The 19,923-nt window shown below is 37.5% G+C and overlaps 1 protein-coding gene across 1 annotated transcript in view; it reads left to right on the forward strand.

Moving 5' to 3' along the window:
• Positions 1–18,865, forward strand: part of LOC135219178 (leukocyte receptor cluster member 1-like) — a 73,111-nt gene extending 54,246 nt beyond the window's left edge. The window contains exon 4 of the mRNA XM_064255715.1: positions 1,465–18,865. Within this exon, the coding sequence (XP_064111785.1) occupies positions 1,465–2,613 (1,149 nt within the window). The 3' untranslated portion in view covers positions 2,614–18,865. The remainder of the gene's footprint in view (positions 1–1,464) is intronic.
• The last annotated feature ends 1,058 nt before the right edge of the window (positions 18,866–19,923 follow it).

Below are 19,923 nucleotides of genomic sequence, written 5' to 3' on the forward strand. Positions count from 1 at the left end.
GGAAGTCTCTAGCACAATATTTCGATTTATGGTGAATTTATGAAAAAAACTTTTTCCTTACGTCCTCGCTGTAACTCTTCCGAAAAAATCAGAAATTTTTTCGTCCGATTGTCGTAATGTTTGCACCATTTTAAATTAGCCGTTACATAAAATATTATATATGAAAATGTGCGCAATTGTATGTAGAATACAACTAAAAACAACCCATGGTTGTAGCTTTTATCAATTTTGAAATATTTTCATATAAATAACGATAAATAGAAAAAATTTGACCTTCAGTCAACTTGAACTCGACCGAAATGGTCGAAAACTGAAATTGTAAGCTACAACACTTACAGTTTAGTAATATTCAATCAATTACCTTCATTTTGCAACAAACGGGAAGTCTCTAGCACAATATTTCGATTTATGGTGAATTTTTGAAAACAGCTATTTTTATGTCCGCGCATTACGAATTCATGCATCATATTGTGATAATATTTTCTCGGTGTTGCTTTGATCACTTTACAATTTGTTATATACCAAAATCATTGCAATTTAGTGTACAATACAACGAAAAAATAATTAACTCATTAGCTTCAACCGTTTTGCTCACAGCGCAATTTGTATACAATTATATATGAAATTTTCTTTTCGAGCTGTCATATATTCCAATATTTATATATGATAATGATATTTTTTTCATATCTGATGGTTGCATACTAAACTTCAGGCAATGACAAAAAAAAGGAGCCAAAAATGAACTCTTAATCTTGAAAATTAAGCGTGCTGTGACTTTTTGAAAAAAACTTTTTTTCTGCTTTGGCGCTCACTGGCGAACACCGCCGGCATACGGGGAGATTTTTTGAAATACCGGCTCGGCGTTTAAGGGTTAATAGCAGTAATGATCAAAATGTTTTAATATTAAGTCGAAGACATCGTAACTTTTTTATTCCTCAACTTCTTGAATATCCTTGTTCTTGTAGACATTGAATCCAGATACTAACCTTTTCAATTGGGATTTGATACCACTTGTTAGGTTATAATTAGGCGCTATAAGTCACACCATGAAGAAGTATATAGATTTATTTCAGATTTTACATACATGTATCCGTAGAATTCAGATACATTTTACTAGAATTGAAATGATCAATCCTTCCCATAGTGACATGCTGTAGCACAGTTTTGTATGTATAGGCCAAGATATTTATTTACAGATCTAAGGCTTATGTGCTTTTATAATATTATTTATTAATTAATTTGGCCCATTTTCTGAAATCCTTTGTGCCTCTGCTGACTTTGGCACTTTGGTGGGTTGCAGCCATGCTAAGTAAGGGATGGGGCTAAAGCCTCATCATGACAAGACTTGCTGTGAACCAGGTCAACACCCTCTGAATTACCCCTGTGGTGGATAATGATTATAATAATTCAACTTCATAATAATAATTCCCTTAATCACTATTGTCGTCATTTTCATTTTTCCAGGAACAAGAAGCAAGGACAGCATATCTGAGAGCAAAGGCTCGTCCAACAAGTGGAACAGAATACGATGGAGGTTCTGATAACAGCAAGAAGCTTAAGTCACCAGAGAATGCTGAAGCCAACATATTTACAGCTGAAGGTAACATTAATTTTTTCAAAGAATTGGAGGATGGCAAGGTAACGACTGGCACAAATAAAGAACATGAAGAAGAAAAGAAAGCAGAACAAGAAAAATATGAAAAAAGCATTGGATACTTAACATACTTAGGGCAAGATTCTCTAGAGTCCAAAGGAGGAAAGGCATGGTATGAACTGCATAGTGTGGGAAGAGTAAGTGACAGTGATGTTGAAGCCAAAAATGAGGAAGTGGGACTGAAAAGCAAGTCAAGGTTGGATCCTATCAACGATATTATTAAGTACACTGGATTAAAACCTGTGAAGAAATTGGTTGGTACAATCGGTGCAAGTGTTGTGGCCAACCCAAGTTGTGGAACTTTAGTTGATCCAGTTAGCTGTAGTACAATTAAAGAAGAAAAGGATGTAGGATGTGTTGTTGATAAGGTTAAAACTGATAAGAAACATAAAAAGAGGCATAAAAAAAAAGACAGGCACAAAAAGAAGAAACATAAGCATGATGAAAAAGAAAAGAGTAAAAGAAAAGATAGAAAAGGCACCAGTAAGAGAGAGAAAAGAGGCAGTGAAAGTGACAATGAAGAAAATTCTTATCATAAAAAATGTAAGAAAAGAAAAAAGAATAGAGAAGATAGCAGTAGGAAGCGTAGACATGACAGCAACACCGATAGCAGTGATTATGAAAGTTATAAAAAGCGAAGGAGAAAGGACAGTAGTAGAAGTCATAGTCATGGTAGCAACAGTTCTAGTTGGTCTTCCAGTGACAGCAGTTGGGAAGAAGAACAACGAGAAAAACAGAAAAAGTTAGAGGCCTTGAGAGCTGAAAGATTAAAAAGGGAGGCTGAGGAAAGACGGCGTGCTGAAAGGCTTCTTGCTGGGCAGAAGCCAGAAGCAGTTGAAACACCAGCTTCTGCTACCACTGGATATGAGCAGAAATACAGTTCCCAGTATAACCCTCATATAGCTAGACAAAACCAAGAACCAAAAACATTGGAATCTGGGGTTAAGTATTGGCTCTAGTAATAGATGTTAAAAGACTTTAAAGTGTCCAGGTGACTAATGTTATTAGATAACTGGATATTTAATTGTGGTATCATTGGCTTTTATGTATGTACCACATGTATGCATAGGTGTATAAATTAAGAAAATTTATATTGTTCACACATTCATGAGTACAATCCTATTTTACTAGTGCCTTTATACAATATCTTTATTTTGGTGTGCATGACCTTCCTAAATTTAAGTCATTGTTTAAATAACTACATAAGACAACAGAAATATTGCCCAGTTGAGTAATTTCCCCCTCACTATTGGTAGTGAGCTGTTCTTCCACTGGTCATCCTAATGAACACATTATCCTTATAATACAATAAAAGGTCTTTGGGATTTGATTTTCCTTAATTTACTGGGACTGCTGGGAGCCCGAATGTTTCATTACGTCTGTGTTTTTGGTTTTAGTGAACATTGTTTTGTTATTTTACAATGTTTCATTGTGTTCCATCTTACCTTTTCATGTTTTTATTGTTTTACAATGTTTCATTGTGTTCCATCTTACCTTTTCATGTTTTTAAAGCAGCATATACCTTTCACACCCTTTAACCTTGATCAGACAGTTGTGTAAGGTTTTTAATGATCTGTTAAATGCTAAATTCCAAGCCTCTCTGAAAAGAACTTAAAATTCTTTTAATAAACAAAAGTAAACATCTGAGAGGCAAAAGTGTATGAAATTAGTAGTCTACTAATGCCAAGTCAATGAGATTTAAGAGATTTGATATGATATGTGTAAATTACTTTATGGTAATGGAAACTAAGCACTGAAGTTATCTATACATATATGTATGCATTCTGTTATCAGTGAGAATGTATGCATTCTGTTATCAATGAGAAAAGCCATTTTGATAGCACAGGTGCTTCCTGTCCTTGGTGCTGGAGAGCAAATAATGGTAGGATTAATTCCTTTAGGGTTTCACATATTTGATGTGATATAGCATATACATATTGTTCAGCATGTATCAGTTGAGAGCCAGTGATGATGTTGGGACAGCATTTGTTTGGACATAGTAATAGGTTGCATGAAAGAAAGTGAAAATTTGGAAGCACTGTAGCTGTTCAATGGTATAAGGGTTTTTATCTAGTCTTGTGTATTATCTCGCTTTTAAAGTTACTTATTGCTCATCAAACCTTTTCTAAGGGTCATATCCAGATCACTTCACTTGACTTTCAGTATTTTCTTCAATTGGACCTGACAAAAATCTTGTTGCCATGTTCTTATTCCTGTTGAATATTATGTTCCACATAACTCAATGATCCTGGTGATAGGATTGACAAAGAAAGGGCAGTTTATTTTGAATTTCTGCTATACTGCTGCCAAGATGAGTTTTGACTTCTTATCAGTTTAAGAATATCATGCAAAAATTAGACTAACTTAATGAGCTTTGTCACTATACGTACTTCCAGTTGAGTCTGTAGGATCATCTGTTACAATGGAACGTCTCTTGTACTGTATGTTATTCCATACAGGAGTTTGAGATCCTTGTAGCTCTAGTTATCTTTGTGCCATTGTCATTGTAAAATAGTACATTTTGAGATGTATTTAGACGCCTGGTTTGTGGAGATATGATAAATGTCTCATTGACAGGTTTACGTTTTAGTCCTTTGCTGTTATGAGCTGCTCTGAATACACTGCTTGTTTATATGTAACATAATGTAAGTTACTAGCCTTATTTGCATTTGATTAGCATTTAATATTCATAAATTTTTTGTATGTAGAATTACTGCCTACCTTTTCAGTTTTATTTTTGTTTATGAATCGTATGGACTTTGGTGATTTTGTTTGTAAACATTAACATTTTTTATTGGTAATATTTTTTTGGCTTGATCATTATTATTACTGTATATACTTGTTTATCCAGGCTACCAATTTGCTTTTTCAGATCTTTGAATAGGCTAAAGGATTTTATCTTAGATAGACTTTTGAGTCAAAGGAAAGTTAGATAGCTATGTAGGTAGGGCGAGAAGAAATGCTGGAGAGAGCTTGGGTGCCTTGGAACCTACTCCTGGAGGGGATTAAGGAAAAATAGATACATTTGATTTGCTATTTTGTTAAGTTTAACAGAATTAAAAGATCGCCGTGCAGCAACAAAAATGCAAATTGCAGTGCCTAATGTTGATTCAATTTTGCTACCAGGCACTGGGCCATGGAAGGTGCCATCTTGTAGTATGGGTCGATTTTCTATTTATTACTTGTTCTTAGGGGTTTTGCTTGGGTATATATCTCCTCATGATTTTGAGGGCTGTTTTTCCCTTGTGTGCAATACCTAATTTTCTTCCCTCCTTACTTTTATATCTACTGTTCTCCTTATTTTCACAAAAGCAGTAGGTGAGATTGGGTTTCTTTTTTATAGTTCTCCTAGAAGTTTCAATTTTTATGAAACTGTAGGACACAACTTTGACAAACTGCAAAGACTAGCAGTACAATGAGGTTACGTTACACAACAGTACCTGCTAAGGCTGCTGAGAATGACAGATTTCATGGTGCCTGAATGTCACTACATATTGCATAATTTGCATATTCTTGGTGCCATTGTAAGTGTGATCATGGATAATTTCTTCAACTTTTATATTTCTTATACGTATGGACTTTGGTGCAGTTGATTACCAGTCTAGACAAGAGAGCACAGGTACCCAGTTGTAATACGTATTCTCTTTTTGTGTAATTCTTACCTCTTGGTGTAATTTGAGGCAAATTTGTATTCCTTTGCTTTTCATCTCATTTGTTTCAAATTTTCTTTTCCCTTATCACAATTATTCTCATCAGCCTTGTGTCCATATGTTTTTCGTTGTATGCAATGAAATTCATCATAATGGTCTCAGTGGAATTCTTTAGTTTGTTAATGCTGCTATTCATCAGCCAATTCTGTAATTAATTATGTAGTATTCTGGCTAATAAGTGTTTAGAATTCTGGTTGTAATGTATCACTTTGGTGTTGTTATTTACCTTTGCTTTTATTACTCTTGTGAAAATTACTGTTTTCTCTGTACACTGCATATGACATAAAGGCAAATTAAACTAGTAATATATTGTCTGGATTACTAGTTCTTTGCTTGCTAGCTCCTCATAGAAGTTACTTGTCTATACTTGCTTGGCTCTGTTTTCTCTCCGCAAAAGCTTAAGTTTATGACTAATATGGTGTAATCTTACATTAAATAACTATATACGGCAAGAACCCCACATTTTATATACTTCCCTCCATAGTATTTTGCTCCATTTTTCAATAGTGTTCTTGTTAATTGACATATGCATTAATTTAGTGCTTTATACCCTTTATTTTGAAGAGTATTTTATTCATTACTCCCTTGCAACCACTCATCTTTCAATATTGATTGAGTTTGTTATTGAAATAATTGTTTCACAACAAACCGTCTTTCAATATTTATTGACTTTATTATTGAAATGGCTGTTTCACAACAAACCATTAGTATAGTACAAGTAGCTTACATTCATGGTCTCCATATTCCCCTGATATTATAATGCTTATGAAATATAGAAAAGTGAATGAAGCCATTACTGCTTGTGTGGATGAATCTTGAAGTCCCTAGCAGTGACCACAGCCGGTACCCATGCTTCTGCAGCAGAGAGCACAGCATTGTCTCTGATCATTTGGAGTATAGTATTGCTATTATACGTTAAAAGAACTAGGGATGAGGGCAAAGTTGTTCATGTATATTTACATATTACAGCCAGAAACTTTTTCTCTTCATGATATCTTCAAGAAAGCTATTTTTGTTGTTGTTAACAGAAGTTATTGCAAGACCTAAACTTGATCCTTATGAAGTCAGATACAGTAGTCATAATTCTGAATTCTCTTGATGGAATTGTCAGTCCTGTATAATTAGGATCTCATTCATAGTATGTAGATATACTTTAGTAGTCCTTTGAATTCTTTTACTTCTTTAATCCTTATCCCTTATCATGGGAAATTAACTCAATACATTTAGTTCATACCCTACTTTTGGATCCAGAAATGCACACTGAAAGAACCATGATGAGGATCTCGGTTGGGGCTAAGCTTATTTGAAAGAAAAAAAAAGTCTTCTTTTCTTTTCCAGAAAGCTATTCATTTCTTGCAAATTAAATGTATCATATGTACAGTAGATATCAATTTTAATCAACCAAAAACTTTCAGTTTTTTTCTGAAGATTGAAAAAGAAACTCACAAAATCACTGTGCATAATGTGTTTACTTATAAGTATTTACATACTTTTTATTTTATTCAACACTCGAGCCACAAAATAACTGTGTACAGGTACTATCCTACTTACAACCAAGTTTGGTTCCGACCCACTGGTTGTAAGTCGGAATGGATGTAAGTCGAACCTTTAAAAGTGGCCAACATACTGGGTAGGGTATACTATCAAACCTTTGCTATATAAGTGCCTACTTAGTACTGTAATGTAATGTACAATCATTATTTCAATCTTTTTACCATAATGTACTTCTATTAATACATTTTAATCATTCATGTAATAGTATATATTACGTACAATCAGGCATTGAGTTACAATTGGGTTAGGTTCTTGCATGCATGTCAGAAGTCAATTCTTACGTAAATTGGTTTGCAATTCAGTCCACAGTACAGTTAATACCAAATGATGCTGCAGATAGGGGAGGGTTAACTCAAACTGATGCTGCCTGAGTGATGAGAGTTCTCATGCTTGAGTGATGAGAGTTCTCATGAGATGGCGCAGTGCCAAGTAACTCAATGGTCAACTGTCTGAAGTAAGGTTGTAAGTACGAGTGGTCGTATGTCGAGCAGGTTGTAAGTCGGATAGTAGTTGTATAATGTGTTTACTTATAGGTATTTACATTTTATTTGACTCAACACTCAAGGGCCTGAAAGTACTAGTGTTGAGTCAAATAAAATGTAAATACTTATAAGTAAACACGTTCTACAGTGATTTTGTGGGTTTCTTTAAAAAAAAAATTTAATGTTCATATGTTACCTAGTCACAAACCATTGTTTTATGCAAATGACACACATCTTATCTCCACTGCCATTGTCACTAGCTCTGGAGACAGTGAATGCAAGATTTTTTGATAAGTGACAACGGACAATCCCTCTCATTGTGACTGAATCATTTTCATTTTAGCTAAATTTTTATTGAAGGTTGCAGTTTGCTTGTATATATTGTGCATTGCTTTCAGGGTTATTAGATTTGCAAGTAGTCTTCTTATTGCATAATTCTTTACCTTTTCAAACTTGGATGTGTAAGGCATATATATTTCAGATTGTGTTTAGCAAAAGGATATTGCAAGTAGGGAGGTGTAAAAAGGCCAAGATATCTGCCCCAGCTTTTTTAGGTTACAAATACACCAGTGCTGTTTGCTTCCTGATAATCATCTTGTAGAATGACTTTGCATTGCAACAGAATGTAATGACAAGCTGCCATAATCAGAATCCCTTTAGAGTCTGAATGCAAATTACTATTCTTATGCTTATTGTACTTACAATACCCTTCTTTTGCAATATTTGACAACTTTGCATGTAAATCTAAAAAGTCGTTTTGCTCTCGAAACATTTATATATGTTAATGAGGAGAAAACATTGCATGGCTTCTGTGCTTTTAATTCGTGTTGGTAGCACTAATTTAAGCCCACTTACTGCAAGTAATTTAAAGATAAGTGACTGTCGGGAACTTAATGAATGTTTGAGCCCCTTAAAACTTATCTTTCTTCAACCTTCAGTGCCAAATGTCAGAGTGGCTTAATGTTTTTACCTTAAATGCATGTACTAAAATGTGCTTAATTTTTTGGAATCAACAACAATCTTAATATTAATAACTATACCACTGATCCCCTATTACAGAAAATGAGCTTGGTGTAATCCTGTGAACCTAAGCTTCTTTTATAGTCTGGTTTCTTCATTGCCAAACTCGGGAACTAGCATGGGTCAGATCAACATGGTAAGTTTCCTCTGGAATTCTGTTAGTATTCTGATTGCCTTGATATGGAAGTCCACATTTTTCTGGTAGTGTATTGGTTCCAGTTCCAAGAGGTAGTAGTTGAGATCAGTATAATTTAGGTTATTGGGATTTTGGACTATTGTATTAATTTGTACCACTTGATTTTTTTATTTCAAGTATCACGATGAAAAATATGACGTAAGTCTTCTGCTTATTGGAAAAAGTCACTAGCCTCTGCAGCTATGAATGTTGCTCAGCATCTGGCTTGGCTTAGGTGTTTGGTGAGAATGGTAAATCTGTGCTGGAGTTCTGTTCATCTTATCTCCAGCTAAAAAGTGTTCTAATTGTGAAGGTACTGATCTGGATCTTGTTTTAGTAGATATCTCTGGTGTGTTTATGGTTAATATCCTCGAATTTAGTAACATCATTTTCACCCCTGTCCCTTAGCAATGGACAGTTTATTTGGTTGGTTTATTTCCAGTGTATTCCAATTAAAAAAAACTGTAGCTAAAGTCTTGTTACAATTTGGAAATATATGTGCAAAATTGTACACTTTATGATAACTTGCATTCTTACAAAACAGAATCGGACGCTGTCACAAATTTTAGTTTACTCTGGAGTGCAAAATGATTTGGCTGTTAGCCTTAACAGAAATCTGAAGGGGATCAGTATGTGGTATTAGTAGCATGAGAGTCTCAGAGCTAGTAAATTTACAAATATAAATTTAAGCTAATCTTGCAACATGTTCATACTTTGTGGTTCACTATGCACTTGTAACACTGTAGTACATTATTTAGATATATGTATTAATTCATGGTGTTAATGAGTCCAAGTATGGCCAAACCAACAACACCCTTTGTGATACTCCTACTTCTTCTTTCTCTGCATCTCCCACTTCTGTGGGATTGATGTTTCTAACGGCTTTCCTCTACCTGGCTCGATCTTATATATTGTCCTCTGACAGCTGTGTCCCTCAAACCCTCTCTAATTACATCCATCCACCTTCCCTTCAGTCTTCCATTATCATTCTCCCAAATATGTCTCCTCCCTTTTCATCGCATGGCTATGCCACTGTAGCCTGCTTTCCTGGACTGTCTTTGATAGTTCTGCCACTTTTGAAGCTTCACATATTCTTTCACTCTTGATCCTATCCATTTTTGTCACTCCATACATTCATGTAAGTGTTGTCATCTGTACTGCATCCAACTACTCTTGTGCTTTCTTTACCTGCCATGTTTCAGCTACATATCTTGATTCTGCAGTCACACAGGACACCCAATATCTTTGTGTTATTCCTCCATCAAAATTTCTATCACCAGCCACTGTTGAGACAATCTTCGAGTCTTGAAATCTTGTGTACTTAGTCCCTTTTCTACTAATCTTTAATCCTCTGTCTGCCAGTGTATCCTTGAGATAACACATCCATAATCAGGTCAGAATGTGCTTCATTGTATCTTATGATTGAAGGGATCCGCTTAAAATTTTTCCCACTTATTATACAGCTAATACCAAAAAAATACAGATGGGGAAATAATGATATTCGACACCTTAAGTTCATAAATTTTGCAATTAAAAAAAAATTTTGAAACTTCAAATATAATGTGACAAAAAAAGATTGCACTTAAAAAGTAATTTTTCCTGCTTTTAATTATAGATATATAGATATGATATAAGCTGTAAAAGTTTCACTGAATTTAGTTCAGGCATCTTGGAGAATGAAGCATTTATTTTTGAAAAAGTAAGTTTTGAGAAAAAAGCAAAAGAAAATACGTATTATAGCTTATTTTGCAATAACTATGAAAATACGATAGTTAGAAAGCTGACTTTTGTGTTTTGTGTAAATTTAATGGCATATAGGAAATATGCCATTAAATTTACAGTAAAATCAAATGTATAGAACTGTGGCTTCTTGTGATTTATATACTTTTACCTAAAATTTGCTTTCACAATTACAAAGCTGTAAGCTTTCCTACCTGGCAGTCGAAAATTCAAATTATTATGAGGCGGCGGCGCTGGCATCGTTAGTGTAGGTGATACAGGTCCTGCCCACTTTCGGGAATACCCAGTACTGCTGAGCTAACTATTGTCAATTTGTTTTCTGCTGGCTACGTAGTAACATCGGTGGTTTTTGCAGTAAACTTTTCATCGCAATCTTGTGAATTTTTGTCGTATTTGGTGAAGTACAATTTGGTGGTTTTTTCTGGTTTAGCTGCTTCTTTAGCTTTCATTTAGCTAAATAGAGTTTAGCTGTAGAATGTCGGACTCTAGTTCATCTTCAGTTAGGTTGGCTGCAAAACTAAATGGCTAAGCTCTGTTATGATCCGTACTCTTAAGTGCGTAAAGTGTAGGGGACAGATATGTAGCAAAGACTTAACTTGCATTGAGTGTCAGGACTTAGATGAGCAAGGGTGGAAGAACTTTAAGTCTCATTTAAAGAAAATGGAGAAAGGTAGAAGAGGAAAGCAGCTCTTAGAGCCAGGAGTAAAACTAGTGTTGATATAACTCTGCCTTTAGAGGCGAAAGAAGTCTTTTCTTTCTTCCCCTCTGTCATCCAACATCTCTCCTATTAATAGTCCTCCTACTTCATTGCCACTAACTCCAGTCCAGGGAGCCCATGCTTCCAATCCTAACGCCATTGCCAGCCTAGAGTCCAAAATGGACAAGAAGTTCGAAATTTTGGCCAAATCTGTGATGGATTTGGGTTTGTCTTTCCGCGCTTTTGTGGAAAAATCGAGTGTTAGTGAAAAGATCAGTGTTGTGCCAAGTGTCAATGTTGTGTCCAAGGAGGTGGCTGTCTGTCCCCCCATTTCTCTTAGACAAAGGTCGCTGTCACACTTCCCTGCACCCAGGAGAAGACATATTGTAGGTCGAAGGGAGACGGGAGGTTTGCTCATGGGCAGTTGCCGACTCAGTCGAGCCTGTTGACTCGCGGGTGTTGACTAAACGCCATTGGAAGGGCACAGGTGTTAGTGAAGTGCAGTTTTCCTCTGAATCAGATGTGTTGTTGTGTGAAAAGAGGCAACAATTTCAGAGTGCTGTGGTGTCGCGACCTTTAAAGAGGCATGCCTCGTTTGCAGACTGTATGACTGCCAGTGAAGAAGTCGAAGGAGCAGGGAAGTCCTCAGCCATCTTGCAGTTTTGCGCCTGCACAGGCGTTTCTGGATTCTCATCAGTCGTCTCCAGAGAGTATTGTTCCAACTGGCGACAGTTGCTTTTGAGGACTGACACGATCAGATCAGCACTCGCGTTCACGCTGTTGACTCCCCTCGCAGCTCGTCGAAAGGAGTTTCAACTTGTTCGCCTCCTGCAGCGCTTAGCGCTTCACCTGCTTGTCGCTCGTCTTCTAAGAAGATCCATTCGACTGTGACTCCGAAGACCTGCGCTTTGGGAGATGAGACACTGTTTGGTCCTTTCAGACATCAACTCCAAGAGCTTATGGGGTTCTTGAAGAAAGCAACGGCCCCTGAATGAGAGGAAGATTGTTTGTCGTCAGTTCTATCTGAGGAAGAGGAACAGGAGCAGGAGTCAAAATCATCTTCGGCTTACTCTAGTCTTTTGAGGTTTTTGCTTGCTACGTACCCAGACTTTTTTTTTGTTGCCACCTTCTATGTTTGTGATGGATAGGAAGGTAGTATCTTCAGGATTGCCAAAATTAGGCCTTTCTCAGTCCGCCAAGAAAGTGTTTAAGGAAGCGAATGAGTGGTTGGCAAAGAAGTGGGAGTTGAGTAAAGCTTCATTCACTTATCCTCCTTCTAAGCTGCAGAACAAGATTTATCGATTTTACGCGAGTGTAGAACTTCTTTCCTTGGGATTCTCTGCCTCCTCTCGAGGGGATTTCTTGGGTTCAGTGGACGTGAACAGAAGTTCTGCTTTTTCGGCTGCGAAAGTATTGTTTTCCACCACCAATTTTGATCACCTGTTTCGAAACTTGTTCAAGGTGATTGAAGTGTTTAGTTTTTTAGATTGGACTATTGCAGCATTAGCCAGGAAAATAGAGGAGTGTCAGTCTCTAGAAGAGGAGTTTTCTATGGACTGGCTTAATGTTTTGTCTTGTGCGGGCAAAGCTGTGAGAGACGGGTCGGGTGAACTAGCTGTCCTGTTTACAGTGGGAGTACTTAAAAAAGAGGGCATTGTGGTGCTCTTTTGTGACTGAGGAGAAACGACAAATCAGAAGTCAGCGTTGATGTTTTTCCTTTAGTAAGTCCCACCTGTTCCCAGAAGAGACTATTCAACAGGTATTGTTGGATCTGGAGAAGAAATCTACCAATGACCTTTTGACTTGTCAGTGAGACTTCCAAAGGATCCTCCCTGGAGGGGGTAAAACTAGAATTCAGAACAGACCGAGGACTAACTTGTGAGCACCAGGTAAGTCCACCAAAAAGCCCCCTTTAAGTCTCCATAAAAGTAATTGGGAGGTCCTTCTCACACCTGTAGGAGTGAGACTCCACTACTTCTGGGAGGAATGGAGTCAAAGAGGAGCAGAGCCGTGGATAGTCCAAGTACTTTGAGAAGGATATGCGATCCTTTTTCTAAAAGATTTTCCACTGTCTAATGTGCCTATCTGTTTGACAGTATACTCAAAGGGATCAGAGAGAGCTTTGGCATTGGCCAAGGAAGTAGAGGCACTTGTCAGCAAGCAGGCTATAGAAGTGGTGATAGACAAGAATTGCCCAGGCTTTTACAACAGACTATTTGTAGTCCCCAAGGCATCGGGGGGCTGGAGGCCCGTACTAGACGTAAGCGCATTGAATCTGTATGTTCAGAAGTCGAAATTTTGAATGGAAACCAGTCAGTCGGTGAAACTGGGCGACTGGATGGTGTCTCTTGACATGGACACCTATTTTCATGCCCCCATTCATCAAGATTCAAAGAGATTTCTGAGGTTCATCTTCAAAGGGAGAGTTTTTCAATTCAGAGCCCTCAGCTTCAGACTAATGATGGCTCCCCAAGTATTTACCTGTATTCTCGCTCCTCTGGGAAAATGGCTACACCTGATGGAGATCAATGAGGCCTTTTATTTGGATGATTGGCTCCTGAGATCCAAGTCGAGTTGTCAGTGTGTGAAGGACTTAGAAAAGACGTTAAATGTGACTCAACAACTGGGAATTGAAATAAATCTCAAGAAATCCCAATTGTCTCTGACTCAGAAGATTCCCTATAGGGATGGTTCAGGACTCTAGCTTTTCGGGTTTTTCTCTCCCCGAAGAGGATAGAGTCGTGTTTAACAATAGTACAACAATTTCTAGTTTGTCCGTCATGCTCAGCTCTACACTGGATGAGTCTCCTTGGAACCCTTGCATCAGTGGAGAGTTTCATACCCTTAGGCCGTCTCCACATGAGGTCTCCAATTCTTCCTAAAGGAAAATTGGTATCTGAAGACACAACCAGACTCCTTCGTTTTTCCTTTGACGATAAAGCTAAAGTCAGATCTTCTTTGGTGACTTTTGATGGAGGGGCTTCAGGAGGGACTTTCCCTAGTCACAATGAAACCTGACCTAGAGTTCTTCTCAGATGCATCGGACAGGGGATGGGGAGCTTTGTTAGGAGACAGTAGAGTCTCAGGTTTTTGGACAGAACAAGAGAAGACCCTACACATAAATGTGAAGCAGTTGAAGGTGATTTTTCTGGGTTTACAGTCTTTTGCTCCGCTAGTTGCTGGAAGAAAGGTAGTGGAGTGGCGGAAGACTTCCTTCTCTGGGTGAATGAGCACAAGATCACTATTTTAATGAGATTCGTTCAAGGAAGAATGAATGTTTTGGCAGATGAGCTGAGCCGGTCAGACCAGGTCCTTCTGGTGGAATGGACTCAGAATGAGAGAGTTTGCCAAGATCTGTGGAGATTATGGGGGGGAAACCAGTGGTAGATCTCTTTGCCACCTCAAGGAACAATCGTCTTCCGATTTTCTGTTCTCCGGTTCCTGACCCGCTGGCGTGGAGAACGGATGTGATGCTTCTCGACTGGAAGGGCCTCGACGTGTATGCTTTTCCCCCTTTGGTCTTATAAGACAAGTCACCATTAAGTTGCAGTCACATCGGAATGTGTCAGTGACTCTCGTGGCCCCATTTTGGCCCAGGAAAGAATGGTTCCCGGACCTCCTCAGGCCTCTAGTAGACTTCCCCAGGCTCCTACCACAAGGTCTACATCTTCTCAAACAACCCCACTTCGACAGATATCATCAAGGGTTGTCCACTCTGGCCCTGACAGGATTCAGACTGTCAGGAGCCTTGTCACAGCAAAAGGCTTTTCACGGAGAGTAGCAGAGGCTATTGCGAAATCTAGAAGAAGCTATTCTTCTAAACTCTATCAGTCGAAGTGAAGAATTTCTAGGATGTGGTGCAGACAATGCCACATCTCTTCTACGACCTCTATAACAGAAATAGCAGATTTTCTGTTATTTCTGAGAGACTCAAGAAAGTCATCCACCTCTACTATTAAAGTTTATAGGTCTATGCTTTCTTCAGTTATTCAGCATAAAGGCCTTGACGTCTCAAATAATCAGGATATCAGAGACCTTATTAATTCTTTTGAGTCCTGAAAAGTAGCGAAGCCTGGGGAGGTGGACTGGAACTTGGATGTGGTTCTATGATGGATTTCCAGTCTTCAGTTCGAGCCTTTAAATTCTTTGTCTCTGAGGAGTCTAATGAAGAAGACTTTGTTTTTAGTTGCCTTAGCTACAGCGGGTAGAGTAAGCAAAATACAGGCATTAGTAAAGAGGTTGGGTTCTCTCAGAGTAATGCAGTGTGTTCTTATCTTAAAGATTTCCTAGCGAAGAATGAGGTTCCATTGAATCCATGGCCTCGCTCTTTTGTAATAAAGAACCTAACGGACATGTGGGAACAGAAGAGGAGGAATGTACATTATGTCCTGTCAGAGCCATCAGGCACTATCTACATAGGACGGAGACATTAAGAGGAAGTTCGAGTCGACTCTGGTCTTCAGTGAGAGACCCCTCCTGTCCTCTCTCCAAGAATGCGATTTCGTTATTCCTGAGAAGCTTGATTTTGGAAGCGCATGCACAAGTCTAAGATGAAACACTTAATGTACTGAAATCGAAGGCGCATGAAATTAGCGTAGTGGCGACTTCTCTAGCATTTAGACATAATATGTCTCTATCCTCCATCCTGCAAATGATGTTCTGGAGGTCGAAATCAGTTTTTTCATCACATTACCTGAAGCATGTAGAGTCTGTTTTTGAAAATTGTTACAGGTTGGGACTGTTGTCTATAGCTGGTATGGTGTTGGGAGAGTCAGCATTGGGGGACCTCTTTCCCTCTACTATCTCCTTGCCTTGTAATTTTAAGGTTGTCGAGTTATTGGGAAGCCCGGGGGTACAATGTACCTGGAGTACCCTCCAGTTTTTTATGGTTAGGATTGTGGTTTATATTTATTTTTAGTGTAGGTGATGGTTCTGTGGATTGGTTGTCTGGTTTTGCCCAGGGCAAGGGCAAACTTTGAATTTTGTTAATCATTGGTGAACCTCCATGGTTACAAAATCCCACCATTAGTAGCGACGAACCTGGCCATTACTGCCACGTCTGCTACAGGTGATGAGAGCGCCGACCAGAGACAGTATCCACCTGCAGCTGCTCTCTCGCCAGGTAAGGTACTGCAAACATTATGTAATGTGAGCATATTATTGTTGTGAGCATATTATTGTTGTTTTTATCATGAGCTGTCCATTTACCCACCCTGGAAACGTGGATTCAGCTTTGTAATTGTTTGGCAAGTCACATGTTTAAATGATATTTTTATAATAAAATAAGAATTCACATATACTTACCAAACAATTACCTACATACATAATTAGAGCCCTCCCTCCTTCCCACAGATGGACGTTGTTGCTCAATGAATTGACAATAGTTAGCTCAGTAGCACCGGGTATTCCCGAAAGTGGGCGAGACCTGTATCACTTACACTAACGATGGCAGGGCTGCCCAAGAATTTGAATTTTCGACTGCCAGATAAAAATGCTTAGAGCTATGTAATTGTTTTAATCTAAAGATACCATATTTATGGGGAGCGTCAATGTCTTAAGGCCCCATTCTATAAAGTAAATGACTATACCTACCACTGATTCTACAAATAATACTGAATAAATACAAGTCTTATTTCAGTCTTCTTGGAGATCAAAGAATTTAGTTTAAAAAAAGAAATAACTTTTCATGGAACATTAAAAAAGCAATGTTTCTGGACTTGAAAATGAGAGAAATCTGTAAGCCATTTTCTCTATTATTCTAATGCTAGAGAAAATGGGATATTTTAATGGGAAACAAGTATTTTTGAATAGATTTTATTTATAACATTTGTTTTCTATGCTTTATTTTCACAAATTTTTTGTTCACAGTACCATAACACCGATGAAGAAAGTTGTCGATGAACTAATCTAAACATTTTTTTTTTTTTAGAAAGAATGTTTCAAGATATGTTTATTTACACATAAAAGGGGCCAAAATAGTGTATATTTCAAACTTAATACAGTACAATCTAAGATCATTCATAGACTTATACTGATGTTTTTACAATCTCATTCACAGTGCCGTACAAGTGATGAACATAATTGCCCATGAACCAATCTAAACATGTTTATTTACGTATAAAACTGTCGATAACAGTCCATAACTCACTTAGACTTATCTTGAATTATTCATACTGACCTTTTTTACAAGTCTTTTTCACAGTTTGTGGTTCACAGTGTCATACAAGTGATGAACAAAATTGGCAGTAAACCAATCTAAACATCTTTTTTTAGCTTTTATAATCATCATCACTTCTGGATATGGTTATTTAGACAAAATAGTTGAAAAACTGTTAATAACTAAAATTCAGTAATTCCTTGAAATTCGGTGGTTGGCGCACCTTACCTTAAAGCAGATCCCTGATGTAAACCAACTATAACTGGTATCCATCCGGTTTACCTAACTGATTCTAACATGGGTTTTTGCTCCTTCATACATGTCTTGGACCAGGCTTAAATATTCTCTCATTTTCCCCTTAACTTTCACACACTACCAAACCTTTTGATGTAGGGTTGTATCATATGTCTTCTTGATGCCTATACATACTATGTGCAGTCCTTTCTGCTTTTACCAGTGTTTTTGCATCATCTGTCTTAAGGTAAACACTGCATCTGCTATTCCTCTACCTGGCATGAAACCAAACTGTTTTTTGCCTGTGGTTGCTTTTCTGTAACCTTTTAATATATAATTCATTTTCAGATTTTCATGGTGTGAGACATTAGCTATTACTATTCTTTTGTAATTTTGACAGTCCTGGATGTTACCCTTCTCTTTGTAGATAAGTGTATAAAGCTGTCTCTCCATTCTATTGGTATCTTTTCATGACTATATTTTCTTTGCTAGGTCCAACAGTATGTCTATTCCTTCTTCTTCCAGGCTTTTCCACACTTCTGGAATTCCTTCTAGTCTTATTTCTTTACATTTTCCATCTTCATTAGTGCCTTCTTTACCTCCTTCCTGGTAATATTACTTGTTGAACAAGGTTCTGAACTTCATTTGCAGGTGTTCAAAATATTCTTTCCACCTCTTCTTTATCTTATCCATGTTGCATAAAACTACTCCATTCTAATCTACCCTGTTTTATATGGAAATACTAGTCTTTGGAGTTCTTGTCTCTCAGCCTTGTAATTCTGTGAATTTTTCTGTTTCCAGCTCTTCATACATTTCTTGTGCAATGCCTTTTTTGATTGTTTCTTATATCTTATGTACCTTTCCATATCCTCTTACTGCCCTTACTTTTCCCAGATCTTTTTTTTTTATATCTTTTAGGTTTCTCCACCTCTTTCACTTCATAATTCCAGCACCATGTTTCTTTTTTGTCATGAGGTTTCTTTCCAACACCTCTTTATCCACTCTCTTTATCACTTCACTGTTGTGATTCCTCCATTCTTGCACTCCCTCTAGCAGCCTAACTTCCCTCAGCATTCTATCCTTAAACTCTTGCCTTTATTACTTGGCCTCTTGTGTCAGCCACTACTTGATTTTGTATGGGACATGTGCAGGCTTCTAGGATACTCCCACTATTACTAGAGAACACAGGACCTTTCTAAAACTGACCAGACAGTTTGATGTTAAACTATTCTCTCTTAAGTAAAGCCCTTTTCCCTTTGCTCACCAAATAGTCAAATGTATTTCCTTACTCTTCTGGCCATACTGAGTATATCAAACATTTTATCCTCACTAAAATTCCAGGCTGAGGGTTAAAAAAAATGAAATTGTTGAGATTTTTAGGTGATAGCATACAGGACTCATAAAAGAGATTGACTCCTCAGTAATAAATGAGTGTTCATATATTGTTTGTCTTATTTGTTGTTCACTGGAAGTAAGAAATAAAGAAGCAGGTATGAAAACTGTTAATGACATAGATAAATAGAAGTTATGATGGTATGGTGGCAGACAAGATAGGATTAAGTAGGAATATTGATTAAAGATAAAACTTCAGATATGATGGAAGAGGGATGAATAAATGAAGGAATAGAAAAGAAGAAAATAATCCGTGTTGTAAGTATACATGCTGCAATCTGGGAGACTTGATAAAGAAATGCAAGAATTTTGGGAATGGTCATGCGATGGAGTGACTTAATTGGCAGTCTGAGGGGATATGCTATAAGGAGGAATCCTGAATGGCCATGGAGGCACTGAATTGGAGCGCCTCAGTGGCGTGGTTGGTATGGTGTTGGCGTCCCACCTCGGTGGTCGCGAGTTTGATTCTCGGCCATTACATTGAGGAGTGAGAGATGTGTATTTCTGGTGATAGAAGTTCACTCTCGACGTGGTTTGGAAGTCACGTAAAGCCATTAATCCTGTTGCTGAATAACCACTGGTTCCATGCAACATAAAAACACCATAACAAACAAACAAACTGAATTGGTTTCAAGTATGTGATGGTTAGATACAGCCTTTGACATAGAAACCAAGAGGAACAAATAGCACCAATGATTGAAACTACTTAAATCAATGTTCATGAAACATGTTAAAGAAGTTGATAATTTATACTAATGACAGATGAAATGCAGATTTATTTTATTACAATGAGAGCTACAGATAACATCCAAGTAAAGAATTGTGCTGTAATACCATGTGAGGCAGGGTTAACATAACCTGCTAAGAGGGAAGATGATGGAGAAAGACTCAAAAGAAAAGAAACATGAAAACTGGAAAATAATGATGTTACAAAGAAGTGTTGGCCAGTATAGCATCAGAAAGGTGATACAACTAGAGGGCGTGTACAAATGACATCAGAAGATATACATAGTGGGGTATTGTGGAAGGAATATAGAATAAGAGACTTGACAGTGTAATTGAGATTTACAAAAGGCGGTTGATATAGAATATAGCATCTAAAGAGGTT

The sequence above is a fragment of the Macrobrachium nipponense genome, chromosome 1 (assembly GCF_015104395.2).
Source record: "Macrobrachium nipponense isolate FS-2020 chromosome 1, ASM1510439v2, whole genome shotgun sequence".
Taxonomy (NCBI): Eukaryota; Metazoa; Arthropoda; class Malacostraca; order Decapoda; family Palaemonidae; genus Macrobrachium; species Macrobrachium nipponense.